Raw genomic sequence first — 24,403 nt, forward strand, 5'->3', positions numbered from 1 at the left:
TAAAAGCAAACATTTAAAAGTTGTTTTCAAGATTCTGGCGACTTTAAAATATACCTACACACTACTTAATACACTCTCTGTCAAGAAATAGAGCTTCAATTCTTCATGAGCACAAGCTCCTGTTAGTAACTAGCTTCTTATGAACACATCATGGAAGAAGTAAGGGACCCTGACTGGTAAGATGAGCACATGCCCTCTCTCTAGTACCACTTGCTTTGGGAGAAGCTAGCTGCTGTATCGCGAGGAAGCTCAGACCCTTATTGAGAGGCCCATGACGAGAGAAACTTTGAACTTCAACCAACAGCTAACATTAGGCTGGCACCACTTCCTAATAGCCATGAATCTGAGACTTCTTTGCTGGTCCTCCAACCCCATCAAGATGTCTGTAGCTCAGCCAACATCTACCATGTCAAGAATGACATTACTGACCCAGAGTCAGGACCACCCAGATAAGTTGCTACTAGATTGCTTACTCACAGAAACTATGCAATAACTGCTGTATGTTTTAAGCTGTTGTTCATAGTTCTCAGCTGTATACTGCCCATGTTTCTTTTCACTTTGAAAAATCCATGGAATTACAGTTGTGTAACACTTGCAAGGCCATGACTTTCAGTCACGGCCCCATAGAAGGACACATTATTTAGGAAGGACAAGGAGTCTAAAATAAATTCTGTAAGTAAAGGAATAAAAGGATCATCTTGTGCCTTTTTTCTCAACTTAAGAAACTGAAATGTATCTGTCTTCTTTTTTTGAGGGGGAGCAATACTTGGGTATGAACTTGCGATCATTTGGCAGGTGCTTTGCTACTTGTGCCATGCTCCAGTCCTTGAGTTTATTTATACTTAGCAGAAACAGAGTCCATTTATTATAGGTTTTAAAATAGTGTTTGCAGTAATCTTTTCTCTATTCCAGTGGTCTGAGTCTTAATGAAACATTGCAGTATAATCTATATCTATATCAATATATATGTCTGCTTCTTCTGACAAAGCCTATTGTACTCTTCTTCCCATCCAAGGAGTGTACAATTTCCTACTGTGTACTGTTTGCCTTTCTTCCTTAAAGCTAATCTTCCATTTACAACTATTACAGGTCCAAAATCTTTGATACAATCTTTCTATTATACAACAATATTTCTGCTTTGTGAACCTGAGACATAGCGTTTTGTTTTCACATATATTAGATACTTCCTACTTTTACTCCTATTTGATTAACCATCATGACATGGTCATATTCTTGTTTCTGTCATCTCCACACTTCCAAGACTCATTATAGCTGTACTGGGTGTAGTTAATTTTGATGTAGAAAGTACAATTAGTGTTTTTTGAGTCAAAGTTATTGACTCATACTGTGGTTTCTGGGACCAAATGTCCTGTGCGCTTTTAATGAGCGGAAATGATTAGTAATTTTTAAAACTTCGGGTTCTAGAAAACCCAAGTTTGAAATATTTTCAAAGGACATGGTTACCTGTATTTGTAAGCAAAATAAGTGGCAAGTCTTAATGACACTTCAATATATTAGTACAAGAACTGAATGATAAAAACCCAGACATGATCTTCTCCTTGGATCCAGTAAGAAGAGAGTGAGGAAGAATGTCTTTGTGGCTCAGGAGTTTTGAGAATTTTTGTAGATTACACAGCCTGTATAATATCTAGCTCCTGTCATTGTAAACATGAAATAAATTTGTACAAAACTTGAAATAAATTTGTACAAAAGTGATTACCCACCAAGACATACAGAATGTTAAATAGGACATGCATTATAAAAACAACAATCTCATCAACTTTTCTTTGACTATGGAGGGAAATAATTGTGCTACCTACCACGAGGTTTCCAATCACCATGACCATCATGAAGACGGTAAGGCACATGGTCTGGCCAGCCACCTCCATGCAGTCCCACATGGTTTCAATCCACTCTCCACACAGTACGCGGAACACGATGAGGAAGGAGTGGAAGAAGTCGTTCATGTGCCAGCGAGGGAGTTCACAATCATTGGAAATCTTGCAGACGCATTCTTTGTAGCTCTTACCGAAGAGCTGCATGCCGACCACAGCAAAGATGAAGACGATGATGGCCAACACCAAGGTGAGGTTTCCCAGCGCCCCCACGGAGTTGCCGATGATCTTTATTAGCATGTTCAGCGTGGGCCACGATTTTGCCAATTTGAAGACTCTAAGCTGGAACAGAAAGAAAGAAAGCTGTTAATGCCCTGCATTTCACCTGAAATTTTATTTACGGCAGAAATAGTCAGTGTAACAGCTTCAAACACAGAAAGAAGGACTATATATGTGTAAAACCATCAACTAGTAAATGTAGCAGATATTTTGAACCCTGGGGCATTTTCCATTCTTAAATATTCTGTATCACAAACAAAGTAATTATATTTCAGTTTTTACCTTGGCAAAATTTTCATACTCCTACACAAAGACACGACATGTACTTTTTTTTTTTTATAAAGGAACTAAAATACTTAAGATTAATTGTGGTTAATTAGCAGAGACTTGTTTTTAAAGAAGCAGAGACTCTCTTTACTTAAATTCCTAAAGTGAATATATTTGTCAGTGTACTTGAAATATCCCACTCTAGTGCATAAATGAAAATTACAACACATATATTACACAAAGTGCAAGAGGAAATGAGCTCATTTTGAGTATTCTGATGAGCATATTTCAGCTGTATGTTTTGCTTGTATAACATTAGGCTATATGATTTATTGTATTTTAAGGAGAAATTTTGGCCTTGAGTAAAATGTTACATTTTTTTCAACAATGATGTCTTCGGTGGCTTAATTAATCAAGTCATTATGGTTTGTAAATGTCACTCTGCCTTGTGCTTGACACTTTGGTTGGATTAGCTCATAGAAGCCTCCAAAGTACCATTTGCAGATCAACAGGAGCATTATTTTGTTTCTGATGCTTCAATAAATGTCAGGCAGAGAGTAGTGTGTTATTTAATGGCATTTAAGTGACTCAAAGGAGTGAATACAAGCACCACAGAGCATATTTTTTTGCAAAAGAACCTGAAACACCAAGTAAGATTGTAATGATATAATGCTCCCTCATTCCCTAAATTGCACTGCTCTATCACTAAGGTTTAATAAACATTTTAAAATCCTTGCCCATATTACTTGTCATACAATCATTTCTAACTTTTGTCTCTACTTCTTACACTCTTCTGGCTTCATATAGACACATAACTATGTTTGAGGACTAGGGAGAAAAATCAAAGTTCTAAGGCTGTTAACTCAGATTGAACTTTGCAAGAAGCAAAGGAAATTTCAGACAGAATTTACCACCACATCTTGAGATCAATAAGCATTAAGAAAATTTACCTATTGGAACCTACTATGAGTCACTATATACAGCTGCTATCATTTAAGTATAAATTTAGAGCATGCTCAAAATAGTAGCACACAAAAACATCAAACTTCCAATAGAAATGTATCAAGTAGTATTATGTCTCTTAATTTTAAGAGATATCAAAATTTGTGAAATATAAAAATCTTCCATCTACCTACATATTTAATTGAAAGAGAGAGCAAGAGTGAGAAAGAGAGAGAGATTTTCTCTAAAATTAACAAATATAATCCAGGTTACTCTTCTAAGAGAATGGATTTGGTAACTTTCTGATCTGATGGAAGAAGCAAATGTTGGGGAGATCTGACTACCTCATCCCATAAACAAGCCTTGGCTTCTAAGGGGACAAAATGGGCAATGAGCCAGCTCATAATTCCTGAGGTCCAGATGAAAAAGGAAGTCCACCCTAGGCTCCAATGAAGTCTTCTATATGGTCACACAAACAGCAGAGAACTGAGTTGACTATGGATTTTGTTTAAAGTTGTGATTTGGGTTTATCCGTGACTCTATTTTTTCCACATGACACCTGCCATTGGCTTTCAAAGGAGAGAACTGTTGACTGTTCACTAGAATATAAAGTAACTCATCAAATCGAAGATAAGGAACAGAATCCAATCTAGTGGTGAAGCAATTCATCCAGTTAGTATTCAGAAATGTTTAAAAATAATATTACAATTATTTAAAAAAGGATATGATGATAAGAATGCAATAAAATTGATTATAACATCTTATGGGCACTTCTAGTTAATTTACCAGCCGGAATGATCGCAGAACTGATAATCCTTCCACATTTGCCAAGCCAAGTTCCATCAAGCTAAGGCTCACAATAAAGCCATCAAATATGTTCCAGCCTTCTTGAAAGTAATAATATGGATCCATAGCAATGATCTTGAGGACCATTTCTGCTGTGAAGATCCCAGTGAAGACCTGAATGAGAAATGGAGTTATTACATGATTAATGAGAAATGGAGTTATTACATGATTAAATATTCTCGGAACACAGATAATTTGGATCAACAAATCAAATTTTCTGGTTTGCTGATAGTTTCTTTCATAAATATTGAGACTTTTTTTCAAATACCTTTTCTACATATGTTGAGATGATATTAGGATATTCTCTCCCTTATTATCTTAATATACACACTTGACAGATTTGTGAGTGTCATACCAGTTTCACTTTTCTGTCGTTATACCTCTTTTTTTTTTTTTATTGGTCTTGGGGCTTGAATTCTGGTCCTGGGCACCGTCCCTCAGCTCTTCAGCTCAAGGCGAGCGCTCTACCATTTGAGCCACAGCACCACTTCCAGTTTTCTACTGGTTTATTGGAGATAAGAGTCTCACGGACTTTCTTGCCCGGGCTGGCTTTGAACTGCTATCCTCAGATCTCTGCCTCTTGAGTAGCTGGGATTACAGGAGTGAACCACTGGGGTGCCTAGCTTTAAACCTCTTTTTTAAAGATGTATTATTTTTCTTATTCTTTATATTGTTGGATTTTATAAGAAATATATTGTTTGTGATTTTTTGCCTCCAAATTTATGACAGACACTATTCTGTCAGACAAAAAGTTGCTTGCTTTCCTGTGGTGCTGTGGCTGGCATGCAAGACCTTGCGCATACTGTGAATTGCTCTACCACCAAGCTGCATTCACAGCCCTAAGAATGTTTTATGATTTACTTCACAGCATTAATAATGTGTCACTTTTATTTTAATCTTTCACACACCTTAAAATTCTGTATATTATAAACTTTTGCTTTAAACTAATTTTTTTTTTTTGAAAACATGAAGGGAAAAAGATAGAAGACACCTGTCATGTGGTCATACCCATTCATTTCTACATGACCATAATTTCCATAGCCATTTTGTCTAAAGATTTTTTTTTTGCATTTCTTACAGCAAAATTCTGGTATGGTAACACTACTATAGGTTTTCGTTTATGTGAAAAGTTTATTTCACATTAACTTTTCATGGATTTTTTTTTTGTCGGTCGTGGGGCTTGAACTCTGGGCCTGGGCGCTGTCTCTCAGCTCTTCAGCTCAAGGCGAGCGCTCTACCACTTGAGCCACAGCGCCACTTCCAGTTTTTCTGGTGGTTTATTGGAGATAGGAGTCTCACGGTCTCTCCTGCCTGGGCTGGCTTTGAACTGCGATCCTCAGATCTCAGCCTCCTGAGTAGCTAGGATTACAGGCGTGAGCCACCAGCGCCCGGCTTCATGGATTGTTTTATAGTTTGTGGTATAATGCTTTTCTCTCCTCCCCTTTTTTCTTCCTCTCTACTTCCTTTCCTCTTTCTCCCTTCCTCCCTTCCTTTTCTTTTATCAGGCCACTTTGTTCTAATCTAAATTATTTCTGATATGTTAGTGTCATGTAAATAATTTTTCTTTGGCTGCAAATTCCTTCCTTAAGTCTGGTATGGATTTGCTCAAATGTGTGGAAACTTTATAAGGTGATGTTAACATCTGTAAGGTAAAATTTCTTTTTACCATATTTTTGGTCATTTTTTATTCTAATATTTGTTTTGTTCCATTCTCTCATTTCAGCTTTCTCATTTTGCAAATATGACACATATGAATATTGTCAAGTTGGATGATTTTAATGGATTTACTGCAAGTTAACAATGATTTTTTTTCCCCTTTATTTGCTGCTTTATTTTAAACTCATTTAGTGATTTTTTTTTTTCTGGTCCTGATGCCTTAACTCTGGGCCTGGGTGCTGTCCCTTGGCTTATTTTTTCCATCAGTCATGGGGCCTGATCTCTGGGCTGGGGCACTGCCCTCAGCTCTTCAGCTCAAGGTTAGCACTCTACCATCTCAGCCACAGCTCCATTTCTGGCATTTTTTGCTTATGTGGTGATGAGGAATCCAACCCAGGGCCTGTGCACGCAAAGCAACACTCTAACACTGAGCCACCTTTCCAGCCCCACTGAGCTTTTTTTTTGCTCAAGGTTAGCACTCTACTATTTGAGCCACAGCACCACTTCTGGCTTTTTCTAGTAGTTTATTGGAGATAAGAGTCTCATGGACTTTACAGTTCAGAGCTGCCTTCAAACCACGGTCCTCAGCTCTCAGCCTCCTGAGTAGCTAGGATTATAGGCATGAACCACTAGAGCCCTGCAAAGTGATTTTTTATGCTAGAATTTGAACTTTGAAATTATAATACATTTAGATTACTTTGAATAGTTTCTAGAGTTCTCATGTTTCTATTAATTTTTCTGTTAATTCTTTACATGTATACTTACATTTAAAATACTAAACATATTTGCAATAGCTCCTCCAAAATACTTTTCCTGATTATTCTACTCTTCAGTAGATTCTTGTTGAAATATTTTCCCTCTCAATTACGAGTCCTGTTTTCATACTATTTCACATGTCATAATTCTATATGACATAATTCTTATGTGTCCTTACTGGCAACTTCAATATGAGATATTTATTAACCCAGTTAATATGACATTCTGGCAGGTAATGCATACAAGGATATTTCCTGTATCATAGAGGGGAAATATGGCTTAACTTGAATGACCATTAATTGACCATTTGATGAATAAGTAATAACACATATATACTGTGGAACATCGGGTACTCATATTTTGTTGAAGCCTTTTGTAGTTTTGTTCATGTGGGATATGGCTAGAATAGAGTGCTATTTCCTATGATTTTGTCTGGTTTTGATATCAGGATAATTCACATCTCCTAAAATTAGTCAATGAGAGTTATCTTCTCTTCTGACTGTTTGGAAACAGCTGGTATGGAATAATATTAACTTTCATTAAATATTTGGGAAAACTTATTAGTAAAATTAGCAAAACCAAGGCTTTCTTCATTTGCTAATTTTTACTTGGGTTTATTTAGGTTTAGATCTCCTTTATGTAGATCCTCTTAAACATCTATCATTGCTTCATGGTGAAACTATTCAAATATCTCTTCTTTACTATTTCTAAATTATATATTTATAATTACCTAGAGTAAGCCTACTGTGAGATAGAATAGCAGGATCTATCAATCTTATTTATCAATACTGTAGTACACTTTGTCCAAACTCTTCTCTTCTCTTCCTCTCCCCTGTTTGCCCAAGTTCTTGAAAACCACCATTCTACTCTGTTTCTATGAGATCAACATTTCTTAGATTCCAGATATGGGTGAGACCATGTACTTCTCTATCTCTGCCTGGCTTATTTCTCTTACCCTAATTATTCCTACTTTCATCCATCTTGTTGCAAATGACAGGGTATCATCTTTTTTTGTATTCTTTTTAGTATTTTTGTACTTGTGTTTTTAAAACTATATTTTGTATTTCCTTAGTATTCTATGGTATTTATGTATTAGATGTTCTTTATTCATTTGTTACTTGATGGACACTTTCCATTAACTAGATGCTTCATTTTATTATTTTCCAGAAAAAATATTTTGAATGATGTGAACCTTTTTAAGTATATTGAGATTATCATCAGGGCTAATATATAGATTACCTTGGGAAACATTCTAGTTGCATTTGAAAAGGCTGTGTATCTTCCTTGTGCATTTTTTGCTACCCCTTGATTCACTTCCAATACAGAACATCACTTTCTTAACCTTCAGACAAGTCCTTGTTTGAATTCTCTATTATTGCTTATGCTTTTTTAGTGTCAATTCTCCTTTCTTCTGGCAATAACTTCCTAATTTTTTGCTTTACAAATCCAGTCAGTTATTTTTCTTTGCCTCTAGTGGTAAGAGGGGGAGGCTCATTTGGCCAGATATGAAAATCTTATTCTAGAACTAGTGACTAACTGGCTTGCAAATGATCATTTCATTCTAAGCAGGTTAATAATATTCAATTCTGGGGTCGTAGTTAAATCTACTGCTTAAGAAGCATGCTTGTTGGGGCTGGGAAGGTGGCTCAGTGGTAGAGTGCTTGTTTTGCATGCAAGGCAAGCACTCTACCACTGAGCCACCTTCCCAGCCATATAGCAGGCACTGTCCCTTAGCTCTTCAGCTCAAGGAATCTACCATGTGAGCCACAGTGCCACTTCCGGTTTCTGGCATTTTATTGGAGATAAGAGTCTCACGGATTTTCCTGTCTGGGCTGGCTTTGAACTGTGTTCAATATATATCTAAAATTGTGATTTATAAATTTCTAAAATTTTAGAAGAAATGAAAATCATAATCCTTTATATGAGGTTCTCTTCCTAAAGGATCCTTCTTCAGGTAGCTGAAAATATTACATGAAAAGTATCAGAGTTAACCTATTTTACAATTCATTGGTCAAATGTCAAACATGTCCTAAGGAACATATTCTAAATTCCAATTGTAAAAGTCCAAGTTTGTTAATACAGACCCATGATCACCTTTCTAATGACTAAGCAATTGTAATGTCATTTCTATCAAATGTACATTCAAATCTCTTAAATCATCCGTACTCTGTTTAAGGGTGGCACCATGTTTTTTATTATTTAAAAATGATTGTAAAGTTTTATTGTTACCATGGGCAAAGCCAATGAGTGGATATTTTATTTGAGAGTGGCATGTAACTGAACAAAGGCCATTGTGAAGTGAACTTGTAGTGATGAGTCTTACCAGATTTCCAACAGACAGCACATTGCTAAAGTGCTCCGTCATTGGGTAGTGCTCCATGGCCATGAAGAGTGTATTCAAGACAATGCAGATGGTGATGGCCAGGTCCACAAATGGGTCCATCACAACCAGGTTGACGATATGCTTCACTTTCAACCATGGTTTACAGCAGTCCCAAATTAAGCACATGTTAGCAAACTTGTACCAGCAAGGTGGGCATTTCTGTCTGGATTCTTCAAGTTCTGGAAGAAAAAAGTTAGAAAACTCATGAAAACTGATTACTTTTTATTATAGTAGGATCTGGTTTAAATATTTTCTTTGAAAAAATATAAAATGTGAAAAAGCATTATTGGGTAATCTGATGGAAGAGCCAGAGAAAACTATAGTAAGTTTGCTGCCTCAGGAAGGGTAAAAACCCAATATTCTATAGTTTCTGAGACTCTTTCTGTAATGTGAAGCTTATTGATCATTATCAACCAGGCTAACAGATATAGTAGGATTTGAGTTCTTTCTCCTCATCCATGTTTAGATATAGCAAGAATCATGCTTTATATTACCAGCCATTTCTCAGAAGATCCTCTAAACATCTTCATTAGTAATTTGAATCTCAGTTTTTTAAATTACGTTTTTCCAAATACAATAATTTTGTGGTGTCAGTCTTAGTTTAAAGGTCCTCACATTTATGTTAACTTCTATTTGATATAGGCTTGCATATTAATCTTAAGAAGGTGTCCATTCTTATGTATCTCAGTTTAACAGAAAGGCACAAAATAAGAGGAAATATCTAACCTGAGAAAGTGAAGTCATTATTATTAGCAGAAATCAGCACTTCACAAAATAAGGTTCATGTACTACCAATAAAATATGAAAGGATCAGGTAGAATGTAATATTATTTGTACATTTATATGCACTAAAATTCATAGTTCTTATGAATTCATAATTCATGTTAAAAGGCTTAAAATTCTTTTGCAAAGAATTTCAACTAAATAATTGAAAGAAAAAGTTGTTATTCATAGATCTTTCAGAACACATTCATTTGCTAAATATTGGTAAAGACTTTTGGAGTTATCTACAACTTTCCTTTTTTTTTCTGTGATGTTCCTGAGGCTTGAACTCAGGGCCTGGGTACTGTCCCTGAGCTTTTTTTTTTTGCTCAAGGCTAGCACTTTACCACTTGAGCAATAGCCCTACTTCCAGCATTTTAGTGGTTAATTAGAGCTAAGCATCTCATAGACTTTTCTGCATGGGTTGGCTTCAAACCCCAATCCTCAGATCTCAGCCAACTGAGTAGCTGGTATTAACAGGTGTGTGAGCCACCAGTACCTGGCTACCATCTTCTTTTGATAAGATCATCTCTTAAGAGTGAGGAAGATACATAATTTGTTGTTTTCTACCCACAGTATTGCTATACCCCATGTTACCTGCTCTGCCAAGCACAGGACTATCACTTGTTAACACTGAAATAGATGGAAGGCTTCTTCTCTTTTCACCCATGCCATAATCAACTCTGCTCATTTAAGTCAGGTTACTATTGTGCTAACTAGGACATCTGTCCCTCAGTAACTGGCTTAGTTCATGAAAAATTTAACTTTGTCAGAGATAAGGAGTATATGAAATAGGGAATCATAGCCATTGATTTTTGGTCACCAATCAACATTCACCACTAATTTATGCTATAAAGCTTTACCTATAAAGCTTCATTTCCCTAAAGAAAAATTGATTTGCTGTTCACCCTTTAGCTGAATTCTATTAGAAGCAGACTTTTCAATGATCTCGTTGGATCATAAAGTTCTTCAAGTGAACATTTTATTTCCATTATTAAAATATCTAATCAAGTAAACAAGAATAGGTGAATTGTAAATAATAGAAAAACATAAACATAATTATTACACAGTAGGTACTTTATGAATGCTTTAGTATTCCCACATAATCTCATCTTTACCTCAAAGATACAAAGGAAGCAATATCATTGGCAATAAGCAATTAAGAAGAAGCTACAAAATCTCACTTGGCCTCTACATGTCAGAGTCCATATTAGCTGTGAATTAGGAGTTAAAGAAAAGCAAAAGGTATAAGCACTGAGGAAAAAAAATCACAGGAAAGTTCAAAGGGGGAAAGTCAGCAGGCATTGCTCATCTCAACACTAAGAAAAGCTGGAAAAAAAGTTGTTTCAAGTTCTAAAATAAAATCAGTCAATTATTTGATTACAGAATAAAAGGAAAGAAAATCTTGCACTTTGGGGCAAAGCAAAGCACATAACAGAGAACTACAGCCACCTCTGCACTGTTCCTGTGTAGGCTCCCCACATTGAGAATTATGCACTGCTGATTTTCTATCTTTGCCAAGCTCACCTTGATTTCCCCAGTGCGTTTAACTAACTCAACCACCCATCATTCACCCTTCACAAAGATGTGAGCAGGAAATGTTTCTATATGATTTTGCATTAAACATTGAAAAAAGTAGACAATCCATGTTTGTTTATCCACCTCTGCTTCATTAAGCTTCTAACTGCTCATTACATTGGACAATGAAGAGTTGGCTATAGTTTAAAAAGAAGGCAAATAAAAGTTTCCAGCTGGATCAACAAGCCTGGTTCATAAAAAGGGAAGATGGTCTAAAGCTTAGAAGAAAGAATGTTCATATAAATAAGTTATAACAGCCAAGAAATCTCCTCACCAATATCAGGCACAGAAAAAGACTGTCTCAAAGTCAGCTTTAGTATGCACGTATGCATTAAATATTGCTGCCAACCAACTTAAGGCCACATTCAAACGGTTTAGCACAGTTAAATTAAAAAAAAAAGTCAAGCCTTCATTCTATGAAACCAAAGAAAAACAGAATAAAACACAATCCATAGTCACTCACAAAAACACAAAGCCATTGTCTCTCACAAAGGATCTGCAGAGATTGAAAAAAAAACAGTCAGTCAATTGCCTCCTAAATAATCCATACTCATGGACTACCCTTTGCATCCTGAGTAACTCCACAAATGTGTTTCCATAGAGGAAGAGATGTGTGAGTGCATTTTGTACTCCATATCTTAATTCATGGACATAGTCCAATCTTGTGATGGTTTGATATTTTAGTAAGTAATTTCTTATGTTAGCTCAAACTTTATGTTATCAGAAGTGCAAAGTATGACTGTTGATTTAGACTTACCCTGTCTCCTTCTCTACTTCCTGCTTGGGGGAGCAGACATGCTGCTGACATCGGTAGCAGAACCACTGGCAGCTTCCTCTCAGTGGTTTTGCTATGGCAAGGAGCAGAAGACCAGAGAATCTTCAAAAGATTTAACCTGGAGGGATAGGGAGGAGCAAGCTACTGGCAGCTGGGGGGGAAGAAGGAGTGCAAGCTAATGCAGGCGAGGTTGGAGAAGAACGTACTCGAGTTTAATATTCCATTGAAATCAGTGAAAAGATTGCTGACACTGCAGTAGGACATTATGGAAATTGGGCTTGTAACATTGTATAAGCTGTGATGGATACAGTCATCTACAGAGTGAATTTTTTCTGGCTAGGAGTTTTATGCTTTGGGTTACTGATATTAGTATCATGGGAGCTTTGTATTCATGCTGGGAAAAAAATGATTCTCAGAATCATTCTCTACCCAATCTCAAGATAAATTGACTTCAAGAAAGGCATGCACACATTTACTCCATCTTTCACTCTTTTCTTACCTTTTCCTTACACACACACACACACACACACACACACACACACACACACACACACACACACACACACACACACATATACTTTCACATGTAGGAAGTAGTTAAAGTTGTTAAAGGATACCGAGATAGAACACATTTTACATAAAAGCAAGAAGGGAAAATAGGACAAAATGGAAGAGATAGGCAAAAGGCCAGGATTGAATACATTTTACATCAAAGAATTATTTAAGTAGTTAATATTGACAACTGTTTGCATTTACTTGTGGCAGGAAGAGGCAAAACATGTGAATTAAAAAATAGCACAAGCGAATAATTAACAATGGTAAAATTTATTTACTGTCTTCTGCATGTCAAGTACATACATTCCTTATACAGAATGCCTTATTACTTCCTTATAGCACCTTTATGCCTAAGGATCATTATCCACATTTTACGGATAAGGAAACAAAAGTTCAAATAATAAAGGAACACATCCAACATGTAGCAGAGCCAGGAAATGATCACAGATTAAGCTGTCCCCAAACTCTCTTTATTTTGGTATGGTAACCAGATTTCTGAGCACTACTCAGATAAAATCTACAAAGAGAAGCAGATGTATCATAATACTCTGATCCAAAAGAGACAAAATAGGTACACAAAATTTTGAACACTTCAATTTTGAACACTTGGCTAAATCAATGGATTTATAAAATGTATCTCCAGCAGTTCATACAAATGAAATGGAATAATGTCATCATAGTAAAATTCATTTTTCATACACTTTTTCAATATCATACACACATGTTTCAGAAGATTAGAATTTAATTTATAAAAGCAGAATTCCAAGTGTATCTTGAATTTTCAGCAGCTTACCAGAAGCTAAATGTATAGGATATAGTGGAAACATGTGGTATACATGGATTTTTCTTTCACTTTGTAAAAGAAATAATGACATGGTAACAAGTTGGGAAACATTTTTTTCAGAAGTTGTGGAAGAGGTTTTCAATCATTGCCAAAGTACCAGTAAGTAGCTGTTGCATGAGACTTTTGACATACCTTCCATGGTGTTTGTCAAAATGCTGGCTATACTCATTGCTCTTTGCCTTGATGTCGGGTCTTCCAGCAAATCCATGGAAACATGGTAAGAACTAGATCGTCTCTTTCTTAACTCCGTTTCAGTAGTTGTACCCTACAACAGCAAAATTTTTGACAACAAAATGTCATTATTTTTGAGGACAAGAAAACCCAAAGGATATCTGTAAGAGGTAGTGACAAAAGGTTCACTACACATTCTCAGGTGTAAGCAGCTCTTCAGAATGTTGCTGAAATCATCATTCTTGTTTTAGCATCTCCAGAGAGACATTAAACCACTTGGTTTTGCCACTGTGGGCTATCTTACTCTCCAATGCTGGAGCTCTGGGCTGGAGAAAGCATGATACTTATTAAATAGATATGTCTTTCATATTTTAATCTATCTGACTGATGACCTCAGATGGGAATATACTGCTTTTTTATTTATTTTTTTATTTAGTTATTAACTCTTTACAAACACTCATGGGAATATATATCTGCAAAAGTCCTTAGTTTCTTCATATTGATTAGTAACAGTTTCTCTGAAATATATTGCAAATATACAATACTTTGTTAGAGGCATCCTTAATAACAAAACTAAATTTTAACTAATAGCTATAACTGTGTGTTATGTTTACAAAACATTTCTATTCACAGATAAGCCATTCTTGTCATTGTAATTAGAAGACAACACTGAGTTGAGGGATTTGATATATAGCAGATACATTATAGTTGATATTTCTGATTCTAAAATCAACACCAGGATTTCAGGTTGGGTAGGAATTTATTGCTACCTCAGGAATTCAAACAATGAAGTTAATTATCACAGGACAAAGAGCACAACTTGCCTTTTGAGTTATTCTTAGTTCCTAGTGTTTAAAAGCACAATTTGAGTACTGTTTATGCACCTTGACCTTATTGTGATGTGAGCAATTTACATTGTTTTCATTGTTTTCTGACTTGCTTCTCTCTAATGTGGAAATATTCTGAAACAATCCTTCCACTTAATTGATATCATCATCATTAATGTTGATAAACACCTATATATATTACCATAAAATTAACTGTAAGATGAAAAGGAGGTTAAAAATGAATCAGGAAGGAAATAACTCTTCTCTGAAAAATGAAACTCTTTAAACAAAAAGAGAGGCTTGCAGACTTTAAATATTTTGTTTTCTTATAGAGAAACAATATATTGAAAAATAACAGGGTCACATAAAGCTCATCTTCTCTGTCTTGAAGAACAGAGAAGATGAGCTTTTTGTAATCCTGGTGTGTGTGTGTGTGTGTGTGTGTGTGTGTGTGTGTGTGTGTGCACGCACTCGTGTGTGGTGTGTAACTTTAGATTTGTCTGATTTTCAATGATAGATTCATAGGCCTCTAATGGTAATGTCAAAAAATTCTGATTAAGCCAGGTGCCGATGGCTCAAGCCTGTAATCCTAACTGCTCAGGAGGCTGAGATCTGAGGATCTCAAGGCAGGAAAGTCTGTGAAACTCTTATCTCCAATAAACTACTCAGAAAACTGGAAGTGGCGCTGTGGGTTAAGGGTAGAGTGCTAGCCTTGAGCTAATGAGCTGAGGGACAGTGCCCAAGCTCAGAGTTCAAGCCCCACGACTGACAAAAAAAAAAAAAAATCTGATTAAAATGTTGAATTTGTGTGGAATGTGTGGGAAATTGTTGTGTTTTGGAAGGTGGTTGCTGGCCTAATACTGTTTTCTTTCTCCTCTCATTCCCCACCCCCCCCCCCGCCCCCCGCCCCCCCGCCCCGTAATGTCTTAAAGCTAATTTCATTTGTTGGACAATTTCATTCAGCTCCTTCTTTGCAGCAAAGCAGTGCCATCATAAGCTAAGAATGGAGGCAGAAAGTGAGGACATTAGCCTTTCTTTGTGGGTATAAACTTAACCTTTGCACACTCATTCTGCCAATAGGACAGGAGAAATGTATGTTGACTGCTGACAAATGCAGGACAGTTTCCAACAGACTGACATTCTCTTTGTATTTACACAAACAAATGGTAGCTTTTTTGTCTTATATTTAATTAACATTTATCAAGATGAGTGATTGTCATGGTTCACTGAATGTAAGACCCCTATGTGTGATGACTGTTAAAGAAAAACATTTCCAGGCCTTGTTTCTTCGGTGTTTCAGTCTGAATAGGTCTGGGTGGTCATGAATAACCACTTGTAAGACACACCCAGAACATTCTTAAGAAAGAAGTCTAAGGGGGTAGAATTCTTTGAGAAAAGCCAATTTAAATGAAACTGTTCTTTCTTAGTGCTCTTGCTTTCAATTAAGTAAATTCAGTGGAAGGCTATAATTCACTACAGGTAGAATGTAGTTTCAGTAGCTAGCAAACCTGGGATCAAATTTTACCTCTGCCACGCACAGTCCTCGGTTTCTTCCCCTGTATGAGGGGGGCAATTTATTAGCTATAGTAAAGGATTTTGTTGGGAGGGTTAGGTGAATTGACAAATGGATGTATTCTGGAGAGTGTCACACACATAGAGTTGGCTATAATTATTTTTCAAAACAAAATTCATTTCCCATTCTTCCTGATTCTTTCATTACAAATTTCTAGTTTTCTCCAGGCTACTTCTATTCTTCTTTGGCAGGAAGGAACTGCAGGAGGCCAACAGTAGTGAAAGAGATGAATGGCCACTTTTATAATTCACTTCAAGAAGCTCTTCTGTGAGTTGTCTGAACGCTAACTCCATATCATTTTAATTTGGGCTAATTTGATTAATTAAATAAATAATTATTTATTATATAAATAAAGACATTCACACAAAAGATATCTTAATATGTTTCCAAACAAACTGAAGTGCAATTAAATGACTATGGTGAAGTATTTTTATCCTCATAAATGAAAACTTATTTCATATGAATACTTAAGTGTGTCTTTTATTTATGAAGGGAATGTCAGTAATGCTTCCTGGCAAGTGTCCATTATTTAGTTGAAACCCTTTCCATGTTCTTGATTTGAAGCCATTTTGTCTACAAAAAGAATTCATGACAGTTATACAAAAATTATGATCTGCTCTAAAAACTACAACATTGCCGAGCACGGTTGGCTCATGCCTGTCTTCCAAGCTACTCAGGAAGCTGAAATCCGAGGATTTGGAGTCAAAGCCAGCCCAAGCAGGAAAGTCCCTATGAGACTCTTAACTCCAATCAACCATCAGAAAACTAGGAGTAGCGTTGTGGCTCAAAGTGATAGAACACTACTAGCTTGGAGTGAAAAAGCTCAGAGACAATATCCAGGCTCAGAGTTCAAGTCCACAATCAACGAACAAAAAACTCAAAACACTACAACATGTGACTGCACCAAGCACTTTCTGAGTAACTTATATACTAATATAAATTCAGTGGCTGGGGTCATTTGAGTGGCTGCTTAAGTTTTACATCACTGTGACCTAAAAAGACAGAGAAGGCTCCATTACAGAATTTAGTTAAGACTCCATAATAGTATTGGCTTCAAGTGGAAATATCAAGTTTTCTTTTAAGAAGAGCAATGTTTGCTGTTTTTAACATAAGTAGTTTTTATTGAAAGTATAAAGTTATCAAGCAACTTCTAAAGGTATTTACATAATTTGTGCATATTAATTTTCTTGCATTAATTACATTACCTTCATTGCATGCTATGCTTGGTAAATTGTTGCTTGACTTCTTGGTAAATTTGAAACTACATTAATAATGATGAAGGATGATTTCTAATTTCTGAGGCTCACCCTGTGTTTCTAACCCACAGGTATAAATGCATAAGCTCAAAGATCCCATTCCTAACCTTTGAACAATAGACTCCACAAATTCTTAGATTCTCAACCCAGCCTGCACTGGCCTACCACTTCCTTTCATCCCCTCAGCGGCAAGATTAACCGGCCTCACCTCTGGTAGGAGCTGCCCAACAGGAGAAGTGAGTGCAGAGGGACCCCCGACAAGGGAGACCACTCCATTGCAGTCCACGGCGCTGTGCATCTTCCCGTTCATGGGCAGAATGGGAAGGACCCTGGAAGCTCGGCTGGCCTGGCTCACGTTGCTGTGCCGCCGTTCGCCATGTTTGTGCGGCACAAATAGAGAGTCTCTTCGACTGTCATTGTCCTCAAAGGTGCTGTGCTCATCATCGGCAAAGTCGTTCTCAGAACCAATGTCCTTGGTTCGACCTCTGAAGCTGAAAAGGCTCGCTCTACTGTTGCGTCTTGGAGAGAAAAGAGAGCCTCGAATGCTCAATAAAGACTACGAGTAACAAGAGAAGAAACAAAGACAGATGCACAGGTGTAAGAGCCAACATTCTGAAAAACTTGACTAGCCTCAGGGTTTCATAGCTGTTGACTTATCTAAGAACAAGTCTTCAGACAAGGGAAACCAAGAATTTCTGGTTGACTGCTAGTAGTATTCCAGCATTACCAAGGTTATTTCTTTCATTGTGCTTTCCTTTTCCCTCCCTCTCTTCATTTTTATGCACTTTTTCATTTATGTTACCTATACAGAATATACAAGTACTTCCATAATGCTGTTTTGTCTTACAGTTAACTCGCAGGATAGCAATTTTTGCTAGCCACTTTCAGTAGATAAGCTTAATTTAATTCAATAGGAAGCAATTAATTATCTACATTTAGATCTCTAGAAATGAAACAAAAATCTGTCCAGTAAGAGCTCACGAATAATTACACCCTGATGTATTTCTTCCCACACAGGAGAAAAATCAATCTTGCTAGTAGATCTGCTTAATTGTAGTACAAGGAGCATCTTCTCCGCTTTTCTAGTACATATTTTATAATGGCATTTATGAATAAATTAAACAAATCAAGCTCTGATTCACTCTGATTTTCACTCTTCTGTTTCAAGAAATATTAACAAAATCCAGTTTTCACTAGGCATCCTGTCACAATCATTGAATTCCTCCATGTGATGACCTTGGAATTCTGTCATGCACTTCCTGTCTCTTATCTGTGGTGGCATAGGGAAGAAGCAATCACTTCCAGTATACTAGACTATTTTTAAAAGCCCCACTTGTTATGGTTTGGCCAATTGTTTGGCCATTCCTCATCAACTCTCAGATGGATTAATGTGGGAACCATTAGATCCAACCTCTGTATCTAGCAGGGAGACAAGGTAACTAGTCTATTTCACAATACGAGACTGAAGAATGGGTTAAAGATAGGCACAGGATTTTGCCTGGCCCAGGTGGGTTTACGATTGAGGTTCCTAAAGATATTAAATGTAAAGTTGGGATCTTTAAATGCAACTTGTCATCATAGGTGGGAATCTAGATTGAAGTATTAAAAGAGACTTGGTCATAATAACATGGTTTGGTCCCCAAGACACAAGCATAGTTCTTAGATTTAGTTCAGGGATTTGGTTTTTTGGCAACGGCTCCTGCATGGCAGGCCAGCGCTGAAATTTCCTCATATCCTGGAAAGCTTTCCCAGGTGCCTCTTTTTCCATTCAAATATTATTAATTAAATACCCCGGCTTCAACTCCAAGAGATGAAGGAAAAACATTAGTACAAACCTCTCAATATTAACCTTAAATGCATATGGTCTTAGCTTCCCAAGTAAGAAAATACGAATTTCAAAATGCTAGATTAAAAAATCAAGATCCAACTGTTTACTTTCTGTAAGTAAATCAACTCACTCTCAAAGACATGTGCCTACTAAAAGGGAAAGAGATAAAATTATGTTATAAACAAACAGAATCTGAAAGTAATCCGACAAAGCAGACATGTCTATGTTGCTTTGTATGTCCCTCCCCACGGTATAACCCCTGCTTTCACTGTATTTGAGGTTGGTATAATTTGTGGAGGGGAAGGGAAAAAACAAATCGTTTAAATAGGGATACAGGTGGACCCTTTGCAACAATGAGATGTACAAGTCGCTATGTTGAAAAACGAACTTTACAACTTTGGTGTGGGGGGGAGGATTGAGTGGAGGGAGGTGGGGGGAGTATGGGAAGGGATGGGAAAGGGAAACAAAGAGGAGGCAACAATGCTTGATAAGAAATGTACTTGTTATCTTTCCCATGTAATTGTAACTCCTCTGTATGGTATTCTCACAATTAAAAAAAAAGCAGACATCAAGCTCAAATTAGTCAGAAAGGCTAAAAAGGTTACTACATAGTAATAAAGAATCCATAAAGAAGACATGAGAACATTGCACCTACCATTGGTGCACTGTTTCATAAACCAAATACATCTGATATGAAGGGACAGATAGTTCCAGACATGAATAATAGAGTGAAACCTCATATGTTAATTTCATTAATAGATTGTCCATATAAGGGATCAACAAAAAAGCTTCAAATTAAACTTTTCCACAAATCAAATGGTCTTTACAGATATCTACAGAATATTGCATCCAACAGCCTATGGAGATTTCTCCAACACAGATCACAATTTAAGGTTATTCTTAATGAATATAAAACAAATGGGAGATTTTTTAACTTATTAGATATTAAGGAAAGAAAAGTAGAAATCAGCAGCAAGAGAAACTACAGAAACCATACAAACACATGAATATAGACAAAATTCTAAATGACCAGTGGGTCACTGAGGAAATAAGGGAAGAACAAAAACTTGTCATAATCAAATGAAAATAACAATGCAACTTGCCAGGGCCTTTGTAGCACAATGAAAGCAGTTCTATGGGTGAATTTAATAGTTGTGGGGTACATACATTAAATTGTCAGGGAGAGGAAGATGGCCACAGAGTGACATAACCTGTCATTCTTCCTCAGGGACACATCTAATTCAATTGCTAATCCAACACTCACATCCTGCAGAACTGCTAAGAAAGTACTGGTGACAAACCAATTTCAGTGCCATCAACATCCCATGAGCTATAGATAACCTCAGGCAGTGTGCAGCCACAGATTACATGCCCAAAGGCCCTACACTGCATGCTGGAAGTGCAGCTGTTACTGTGATCCTAGAGACCCTAATGTTGCATGCTCTGTACCTAGGCTGTAATTCTGCAGAGGAGCCTAAAAATGAGCACCTCACAGGGACAAAGGACAGGGCCAAGATAGGGGCTGGGTAATGCTACCCAATGTAGCTCCATCTGGGAGACTCTGGCAGCAAACACCTCAGCAATGAGATGAAGCACAGCTCTGCTGCATGCTTTGGATTCTGGAATGAACTTCTGCCAGGGAGTTGTGAGGACTTGGGAGAAGAATCTACAAGTTTAGTAGAAAATGTGTAGGAATGGCCAGTCGAGGACCAAGACCCTAGAAGCCCCAGCTACAGACTATATTCAGATTTCCCTAAACTCCCTCCCCCTTATATACTCAAAACCAAACAGATACTGTTCCAGAGTGGAGTGTATAGACTGCCATCTACTGATTTAAAGAACTCAGAAGTGGAATGAACATATCTGCATAGGAGAGGAAATGAAAATGTTAATTTTGTTTTGCTTCATTTTTTAAAAAATAGCATTCATTAGTTATACATGGAAGGTTTCATTGTGACATTTACACAGTGGATACAATGCATCCTAATCAATCCGATTCCCTCTATCAATTCTCACTTTTCCTACTCCCACTTCTTAAAATAATTTCAGTGGTTTCTTTTCATTGTTTTATTTTGACAGATACCATAAACTACTTCAATCATATTCATCCTCATTCTTCCTCTTTCTTAGCCTTCTCATTTTGTTTTATGGAGAGCTGTTTTTGACACTATTTTGTGTTGGTTGATTTGTTATTCAGTTGTTTGCATTGATTTTGTTTCTTGGTTTGGGTAATTTTGAGGCAGACCAAATCTATTCAGTATTCAACCTAAAACCTTGTAGTTTTCCCCTTTTCTATTGCCCTTTCTCATTTGAGATTCCCTAGTTAAAATTAGAACTACTGTTTGATGTGTATTTTCCCCTATTTGTTTTGTCCCTTTTGTAATCCATCTGTGTTACTTATACTCTCTCTCTCTGTGGTGTGTGTGTGTGTGTGTGTGTGTGTGTGTGTGTGTGTGTGTGTACTAGTCCACAGGCTTGAAATCAGGGCCCGGGTGCTATTTGAGCTTTTAAGCTGTTTGCTCACTTTAGTCACAGCTCTACTTCCAGTTTTTGGTGTTTAACTGGAGATGAGTATCATATTCTTTCCTGCCTGGCTAGTGTTGAACCTTCAACCTCAGATTTCAGCCTCCTGAATATCTAGGATTACAGATATGAGTCACATGTTCTTATTAGGTAACTAACTATAATAATCTCTCTCTCTCTCTCTCTCGCTCTCTTGACCTGTCTAACTGTTCTCATTTCTCTTCTTTATCAATATAACCTTAGTCAGTTCTTTTCTATCTTACTCAACGTTATCATTAATCTCTTCTATGAAGCTTAGCCACCATTCCTTCTGACATATAAAACCATACACCTTTCAATATTCATTAGTGCTATCCCTCTATGTCTTCCCCCTTACCACCCTTATTAACTAAGATATCCCTGTGTCACATGACTCATCTTTGATCTTATATGTTTGTTTTTTTTTTTGGGGTCCAGTCGTGGGGCCTGAACTCTGGGCCTGGGCGCTGTCCCTCAGCTCTTCAGCTCAAGGCTAGCGCTCTACCACTTGAGCCATAGCACCACTCCTAGCTTTTCTCTTTTTGCTTATGTGGTGCTGAGGAATCGAACCCAGGGCCTCATGCATGCAAGGCAAGCGCTCTACCACTGAGCCACCTTCCCAGCCCTGATCTTATATTATTTTAAAGATACTGGAGCTGTAGTAATGGTTGTTTTTTTTTATTTTAGTAATGGTTGTTTTTAATTAGGGATTCCGTAATCTCAAGGTTGTGGTTAATCACCTGTGATGGTCTTTGAAGCTAAGCGTCCTCTTCCTGAGAAGAGCAGGGGAATGAAATCAGTATCTTAAGTATTAAAGGTTAATATTTGACTATTGAGGCACAACCCCTTACTCACCAGTTCAGTGAAAAAGAAATTTACTACAATTTGGCCACTACCTAGTCTTAATTAATATTTTAGAAATCCACAATATTGGTATGTAAAGAAAATATGGAATATGAAATTATGAAGTTATATCATTTGCAGGAAAGTGGATGGAACTGAAGATCATCATGCTGAGCAAATTAATTCAAGTTCACAAGAACCAAGCATCACATGCTTTCACTCATTTGTGGAATTTAGAACTCAGATGATGATGATGATGGGACATGAATGAGAATTTGGACTGTTTAACTGGAATGAATCAGCAGGAGAAGGGAGGTAGAAAGAAAAGGATACTGAGAGTGAACAAAACTGTAGTACTTTATGTATATTCAGATGAACATAACATAATGAAAACCACCAAACACTGTCTGAAAATGGAAAGGATAAAGCTGGGTTCTGGAATATCATGGAAGCAGTGAACTTGTTCAAAATACACTATATGCAGCAACATTAAAATACAACCCATGGTTCATTAAAAATATGTTCGAAACAATAGCAAGAAAGAAAAAAGATATTTGTGTCCCTATCTCAGGGTTCATTTCACTTTACATCATCTTATATGGTCATATGTACATAGCTTTTGACCTTTTCTGCTTGCCCTACACATGTACTAGTTATTGCAAATAAGGGAAACCATAAACAATGTAAAAAATGCAACCCATAATATTATTAACTTATACTAATTTAAAATAAAATTTAAAACACAGAGACCTTAAATCAAAAATAGGAGAAGGGGATGAAGAATGAATTTTAGAGTGTAAATTAGTGAAATGGAAATGAAAATGGAACAGAGGGTTAATGGAACAGAATTGGTTCTTCAAATATTTTTTAAAAAAATCAACAAAATCTTAGTCAAACTAACCAAAAGGAAAAGAAGACTCAGATTAACAACATGCATCCAGGAGGCGACTGCAGGAGATACCAATGAAACTCAAAGGACTGTTAATAAAGGAACACTTTGGCAACTTACTTTCCAACAAATTACAAAATATAGAAGTAAAGGCAAAATTCTAAACATATACGATCTACTAAAATTGTACCAAAATTAAACAGATCAATGACAAAAAATGTGACCAAAGGAACAATACATAGTCTACCAACAAAGAAAATTCAAGCACGAAACAGATTCACTGTTGAATTCTCTCAACAGCGTTACTCACAAGAAAATATGTTGAAAATGATCTGTACAACGTGGGGAGGTAGGGAGAGGGAAGGAAAGTGGAAGAACAATGAGGGAGGGGTGACGATTTTGACAACAAATGTACTCACTACCTTATGTAGTAACTGTAGCCCCTCTGTACATCACCTTGACAATAAAATTAAATTTAAAATGTTTATCTGAGTTGGGGAAGGGAAGGAGAATCACAGAAACAATGGGACAATGGGTGAACCAGTGCAACAGTGATACTCATTAGACACTATGCTGGAAATGAACTTTACAACTTGGGGGGAGGGAGAAAATGAGGGAGCATAACACTGTTCAAAAAGAAATATAGGGCTGGGAAGGTGGCTCAGTGGTAGAGCGCTTGCCTTGCATACATGAGGCCCTGGGTTCTGTTCCGCAGCACCACATAAGCAGAAAAAAAAAAGCCAGTACTGGTGCTGTGGCTCAAGTGGTAGAGCGCTAGCCTTGAGCTGAAGAGCTGAGGGACAGTGCCCAGGCCCAGAGTTCAGGCCCCACGACCGTAACCCCCCCCCCCCAAAAAAAGAAATGTACTCAGCCAGGTGCCAGTGGTTCATGCCTGTAATCCTAGCTACTTAGGAGGCTGAGATCTGAGGATCATGGTTCAAAGCCAGCGCGAGCAGGAAAGTCTGTGAGACTTTTATCTCCAAGAAACCACTAGAAA

At 37.0% G+C, this 24,403-nt stretch overlaps 1 protein-coding gene across 14 annotated transcripts in view; it reads right to left on the reverse strand.

Annotated features, from left to right (window-relative positions):
* Positions 1 to 24,403, reverse strand: part of LOC122120067 (sodium channel protein type 2 subunit alpha) — an 83,288-nt gene that overhangs the window by 31,584 nt on the left and 27,301 nt on the right. For 7 of the 14 annotated variants that reach the window (XM_042694099.1, XM_042694092.1, XM_042694093.1 and 4 more), the window contains 5 exons: positions 17,514 to 17,861; positions 13,611 to 13,743; positions 8,905 to 9,143; positions 4,110 to 4,283; positions 1,821 to 2,177 (listed from right to left, as the gene is read on the reverse strand). In XM_042694099.1, the coding sequence (XP_042550033.1) occupies positions 1,821 to 2,177; positions 4,110 to 4,283; positions 8,905 to 9,143; positions 13,611 to 13,743; positions 17,514 to 17,861 (1,251 nt within the window). The remainder of the gene's footprint in view (positions 1 to 1,820; positions 2,178 to 4,109; positions 4,284 to 8,904; positions 9,144 to 13,610; positions 13,744 to 17,513; positions 17,862 to 24,403) is intronic. The other 7 variants (XM_042694096.1, XM_042694097.1, XM_042694098.1 and 4 more) reach the window with 3 other exon arrangements.

Source organism: Dipodomys spectabilis, unplaced genomic scaffold (genome assembly GCF_019054845.1).
Source record: "Dipodomys spectabilis isolate Male_0828 unplaced genomic scaffold, ASM1905484v1 ptg000174l, whole genome shotgun sequence".
NCBI classification, from domain to species: Eukaryota; Metazoa; Chordata; class Mammalia; order Rodentia; family Heteromyidae; genus Dipodomys; species Dipodomys spectabilis.